Below are 6,381 nucleotides of genomic sequence, written 5' to 3'. Positions count from 1 at the left end.
GCAGGAATGTGGTGCTTTCTGGCCGAGCCTTGCTTGGAAAGCCCGGAGGACAGTGAATGCGGGAAGGGCCTCCCGGGAGCCAACGATCCCATGCCCCAGAGTGGGCGTCTCACAAACCACAGCGGGTTCTGGCTTTCTGACAAATGTCGCCTTAATTATTCATGATCGTCTCTGGCAACACGTCAGTAATTGATCTCCGGCGCTGCTCAGAAAGGGGTAATGGAGGGCGAGGCCAGGCGCCGGGGAAGCAAGGAAGGGGCTCTTGTCTCTCGAGCCCTGTCGAGTGCGGCGTACATCTTTGAAAAAGCCAGTTCTGTATGTATCTGACTTGAGGTTGGGGTCGGTGGCGGCTAGAGATGTGAAATTTTTGGAAATTTTGAAGCTCGGAAAAAACCCCGGTTTTTTTCCTGGTTTTTTTCGGGGGAAAACGGAAATTTTCGGAAAAATTGAAAAAAAATGCTACATTAGCATTTCTTTTGTCTTTTCTAGATTGAAAGTCATTCTGTTACTTTAGGAACATAAAATATGACTATGGACATTTTTACTTGGCATGAAATTATCACAACTAGCATATTAAAAATATAGTGTATCCAAACAATTATTACAAACAGAATACCCATCCACATGCAAAAACAAACCTGAAACCTTTTTATTTTCTTCTGACAATAGCACCTCCTAAAGAAAGAAATGCATCTTGTTCTTGCATTGGAGAGTTCAGTTTGTAACCTAGGACTTGCTTGTCCTCAGTGCACAGAAATTAGATCAATCTGATGTCATATATATATATTTTAGAAATGATTTGGAAAATATTTGAACACCTTGTCTTAAAAGATTTTATTCATCATGTTAAAATAAAACGTTCCATAGTCAATTTATTTTATTTTATTTTTTCAATTTTTCCAATTTTTTGGAAAATAACAAAAAAGGCTTCAGGAAAAAAACTGTTTTTCCCCCGAATTTTTCCGTTTTTTTTCCTGGCCTTCACATCTCTAGTGGCGGCAGTGTTCACGTTGCGTGAATCAGGCCCAGCTTGATGAGCTGGGTTGCCGCACGAAATATCTTGAGGGATTTCGCGTCACGATATCGACGCAGGTTTCGTGGCGTGGCTGACTCAAGGATTCTAATGTGTGTGTGTGTGGGGGGGCCCCCTGTAAGATGCACAAAACAGAAGATCGGATCGGGGCCCTCCTTCCTAGTCCACAAACAGCAGCAGAGCCCAGGGGGCCTGTCTTGATGCAGCGACGAGGAGGACCATCTGCTCCCCTGTGTCCCTGCCTAGGAACGAAGATCACAGGGAGAGCTCCGCTTGACTGCCCTGCCGGCCAAAGAAGCTCATCTGGTGGGTACCCAGGAAAGGGCCTTTTCAGTGGCAGCCCCGTGGTTATGGAGTAGCCTCCCCAGGGATGGGCACCCTAGACCCCTCGCTCTTGATCTTCGGGAGGCGGCCGTAGACAGTTTTATTCATGAGGGCATTTGATTAGAAGAAGAAGAAGAGATTGGATTTATACCCCGCCCTTCACTACCCGAAGGTGTCTCAGAGCAGCTCACAAACTCCTTTCCCTTCCCCTCACCACAACAGACACCCTGGGAGGTGGGTGGGGTTGAGAGAGCTCTGACAGAAACTGCTCTTTTTCAAGGACAGCTCTTGTCAGAACTACGGCTTGCCCAAGGTTATCCAGCCAGGTGCAAGTGGAGAATGAAGAAGAAGAAGAGATTGGATGTATACCCCATGGCCCTTCACTACCCGAAGGAGTCTCAGAGCAGCTGACAAACTCCTCTCCCTTCCCCTCCCCACAACAGACACCCTGTGAGGTTGGTGGGACTGAGAGAGCTCTGACAGAAACTGCTCTTTTTCAAGGACAGCTCTTATCAGAACTAGGGCTTGCCCAAGGTCATCCAGCCCAGGTGCAAGTGGAGGAGTGGGGAATCAAACCCGGTTCCCCCAGTTTAGAGTCTGCGCACTTAACCCCTACACCAAACTGGTGAAGAAGAGATTGGATTTATACCCCGCCCTTCACTACCCGAAGGAGTCTCAGAGGGGCTTACAATCTCCTTTCCCTTCCCCTCCCCACAAGGGACACCCTGGGAGGTCGGTGGGGCTGAGAGAGCTCTCTCGAGGACTGCCCTTGAGAGAACAGCACCGAAAGAACTGGTGACTGACCCAAGGTCACCCAGCTGGCTGCATGTGGAGGCGTGGGGAATCAAACCTGGTTCTCCCAGATTAGAGTCCGCGCACTCAACCACTCTTATAGAAGATTAGATCTTCTGCCTATAGGAGTTTTAAATTATTGGTCTTAAATAGTGTTTTGAATGTATTTTATTATTATTTATACTGTAAACAGCCTTGGGGCCTGAACTGAGTAGCCCGGGTTAGCCCGATCTTGTCAGATCTCAGACGCTAAGCAAGGTCGGCCCTGCGTAGTATTTGGATGGGAAGAGGAGGAGGAGGAGGAGGGATTTATACCCCATGGCCCTTCACTACCCGAAGGAGTCTCAGAGCGGCTTACAATCGCCTTCCTCTCCCCACAACAGACACCCTGTGAGCAATGGTCCCTCTAAGCTGTGGAGTCTTGTGAGCAGAAATTCTACTTGTGAGCTCCTGGCATGAAAGTGGTGAGCGAGCGATTGGGCTGCTGCATAAATTAGTTTGCTCTGGAGCTAAGACAAAAATGTGTGAGCTGGAGGCTAAACAACTGTGAGCTAGCTCACACTCACTCAGCTTAGAGGGAACACTGCCTGTGAGGCAGGTGGGGCTCTCTTGAGAACTGCCCTTGAGAGAACACCTCTGAAAGAACTTGTGACTGACCCAAGGTCACACCAACAAGCTGCACGTGGAGGAGTGGGGAATCAAACCCGGTTCTCCCAGATTAGAGTCTGCGTTCCTAACCACGACACCACTCTGGCTCTCCAGGGACCCCCAAGGAACACCAGGGGCATGGCACAGAGGCACATTTCCCCCCCGAATTTTTCTGTTTTTTTTCCCAGGCCTTCACATCTCGGGGTGGGGGAGCTTTATTTCAAAACGTACACAGCATCTCTGCATTTCCGCCTTGCATCCCTTTTAATCCCCCCATCCGACTTTGTCAAAAATGCACGTAAATATATATATTTGGGTCCTCCGATATATAAAACGTACCATCGATGTGGGCTCATAACGGATGGTTTGCTGAGCAGGTAATAAAAAATGATCCCGCACTTCCTCTGCCTGATGATCCCTGGCTGCCAGGCGACAGGATTATTATTAATCTGTTCCACTCGCTGAGAGTCAGGCGTGTTTGCCGGGTCACTGACACCAGGGATTGCGGCCTGGTCCAGTCGCTTGATGTGGCATCTGGTAGAGTCGATACTCATTTCTGAATGGCAGGCGGTCCTGTAAGTCTGAAAACAGCAGCTAGTTTAACACTGTCTCCTTTTAGCCTGTCTTGGTTAAGCATTCCAGCTTTCCTACAAAGCTGTCTGTTCTTTTACAGGGGGGAAATGCATCCTTCTCTAACTTTCCTCCCTCGCTAGCATGCGAACAGTTTTGGCTGACCAGCGTCGGACTGTCTTGAGGGTCTGTTCTCAATTCCCTCGCAGAGACGCTCACCCAGGTTCTCCCAGCCACTCAAGTAGAAATAGCTTCCATGAAGCTAGGCATGCAGGGTGCGAGCAAAGCGTTATCTTCTCCAAAGGTGCAAACAAAACTTTATGGAGGGTCCAGATGCAGGTAGCCCAGTTTACTTACGTTATTTATAGCCCACCTTTTCTCTTAAAGTCAGAGTTGTGCAACAGTGGAATGGGCTGCCTCGGGAGGTGGTGAGCTCCCCCTCCCTGGCAATCTTTAAGCAGCATGTGGACAAACACTTGTCAGGGATGCTCCAAGCCAGGGGTGTCGAACTCATTTGCTACGAGGGCCGGATCTGACATAAATGAGACCTTGTTGGGCCGGACCATGTGCGTCGTAAAACGTAATGCCCGGTAGCAGAGATATAAACTTTGTAAAGGACACAAACACAAAGATTATTATTTTTTTCTTAAAATTAAAACATGCTTAAAACGTTAGCTCTGTAAGCTGCAAACCTACTTTTGATTTATCGACATCCACCACAGAAATCTCAGGCTCAGAGTCTGAGGACCCAGGTTAAAACATGAAATGGCCGAGTGATTAAGAGAGTCTGACAAAGCAAGTTATGATGCAGCAGCAGCAGAACTGGAAGCAGGAGATGGCCAGTTCCACTGGCGGGCCTGATGGAAGCCCTCCGGGGGCCTGATCCGGCCCCTGGGGCGCATGTTTGACACCCTTGCTCTAGGCTGATCCCGCACTGAGCAGGGGGTTGGACTGGATGGCCCTTTCTAACTGTGATTCTATGATTCTGAGACTGCAATCAGACAGCGTACGACATCCATACAATGGAATAGGGTGTGGGTTAAAGGTAAAAGGTAAAGGTTCCCTTGCTCGAAAGCCAGTCAAATCCGACTCTAGGGTTGGGGTGCTCATCTCCGTTTCAAAGCCAAAGAGCCAGCGCTGTCCGGAGACGTTTCCATGGTCATGTGGCCGGCATGACTAAACACCAAGGCGCACGGAATGCTGTGACCTTCCCACCGAAGTGGTACCTATTTATCTACTTGCAATGTCTTGCTTTCGAACTGCTAGGTTGGCAGGAGCTGGAACTAGAGACGGGAGCTCACTCCGTCATGCGGGACACTCGGGTCTCGAACTGCTGAACGACCGACCTTCCACAGCCTGCAGTTCAGCTTCTTAACCACTCGAGCCACCGCAGCTCCGTGTGTGTGGGTTACAGAACTAGAAGATGGAACAAGCAGGGAACCGTTGAACTCAGTAAACAATGCCGCACCTAGATTACAAACCTAGAAGGATAAGATACAGTTCATTCGGGGATACTCCTGTCTCCTCCGGGGCGAGGTGTCCAATCGCAGTTGCTCCCCACCAGCCTTTTTCATCCGATCTCCTTCCCCTGAATCCTTCCATCTGGGTTTCGCATTCCTGTTTGCGACAATCTGGTCTGGGTCCCTTCTGTGGTTAGGGAAAGGGACTAAAAAACTCTTGAGAGAGTTGCTTCCGTCGTTTTTGCACAAGCAGCCACTTGTCTGAGTGCTGGTGTTGCAGAACAGTACGATGACCCCTGGAGAAACGGTGAGTTTCAATCTGCTCTCACACATTCTGTGTGAAAGGGGGGGAGCTTGTGCGATTCCCATGCTCGAGTTAACCTTTTGTATCCCTTTGCAGGTCCCTGGCTGTCGGCAGCAAATCGGGTTACAAATTCTTCTCTCTCTCTTCTGTGGATAAACTGGAGCAGATCTATGAATGCAGTAAGTGTTCGTTTCTGTTCCCCACCCATTTCCCCCAACACAAAAAGCCTTTAGGAAAAGTCACATCGACAGTTCGTAAGAAGTGCCCGTCTATGCCTCCACCATGTGGATCCAGACACATCCACCCTGGGTCCCAGCGCTCGCCTTTCCCACAAAACGAAGGGCTACGTGACGTCTTCCCAGGTGGGCCGGGAACAAACCTCTGCCCTATTGTTGGCCTTCCAGAGGAACTGCTTGAGGCCACTGTGTGAGACAGGATGCTGGATTAGATGGATTATTGGTCTGATCGAGCAGGGCTCTTCTGATGTTCTTATCAGGGAAGGCGTTGGCCTCTATGCCCTGTTCTTGGCCCTCCAGAGGAACTGATTGGCCCCTGTGTGAGACGGGAGGCTGGACTAGATGGACCACTGGTCTGATCCGGCAGGGCTCCCCTGATGTTCTAATGAAGGCCTCGGCCTCTCTGCCCTATTGTTGGCCTTCCAGAGGAACTGGTTGGCCACTGTGTGAGACAGGATGCTGGACTAGATGGATTATTGGTCTGATCCAGCAGGGTTCTTCTGAGGTTCTTATCAGGGGAAGGCCTCGGCCTCTCTGCCATGTTGTTGTTCCTCCAGAGGAGCTGGTTGGCCACTTGGTGAGTCGGGATGCTGGACTAGAGGGACCGCCACTGGTCTGATCCAGCAGGGCTCTTCTGATGTTCTTCTCAGGGGAAGGCCTCGGCCTCTCTACTCTGTTGTTGGCCCTCCAGAGGAACTGGTTGAGGCCACTGCGTGAGACAGGATGCTGGACTAGATGGACCACTGGTCTGATCCAGCAGGGCTCTTCTGATGTTTAAATAACAGCATGGGGCAAAGATCGGGGCAGCCCAGGTTCAGATCTCTGCTCAGCCATGAGCCGTGCTTGGAATCACTGAGGTAGTGTCTGTCTCTCTCTCTCTCTCTCTCACACACAGTCTCATCTATCTTGCAGGGTTGTTGTGGGGACATAATTGGGGGGGTTGGGGAGAGCCATGTACGCCATCCTGAGTGGAATGGGTGGGAGTGGGGGTGTAACCGGTAATGCCAACAGAGG

The 6,381-nt window shown here is 50.2% G+C and overlaps 1 protein-coding gene across 1 annotated transcript in view; it reads left to right on the top strand.

Annotated features, from left to right (window-relative positions):
- The window catches only part of WIPI2 (WD repeat domain, phosphoinositide interacting 2), a 55,649-nt gene that overhangs the window by 18,712 nt on the left and 30,556 nt on the right, over positions 1-6,381 (top strand). Inside the window, exon 2 of the mRNA XM_015426754.1 lies at positions 5,228-5,310. Coding sequence (XP_015282240.1) covers positions 5,228-5,310 — 83 coding nt within the window. The remainder of the gene's footprint in view (positions 1-5,227; positions 5,311-6,381) is intronic.

The sequence above is a fragment of the Gekko japonicus genome, unplaced genomic scaffold (genome assembly GCF_001447785.1).
Source record: "Gekko japonicus isolate JY-2015 unplaced genomic scaffold, Gekko_japonicus_V1.1 scaffold4221, whole genome shotgun sequence".
Lineage (NCBI taxonomy): Eukaryota > Metazoa > Chordata > Lepidosauria > Squamata > Gekkonidae > Gekko > Gekko japonicus.
Note: the sequence above shows the minus strand (reverse complement) of the source record. Positions and strands in the feature narration are given on the sequence as shown.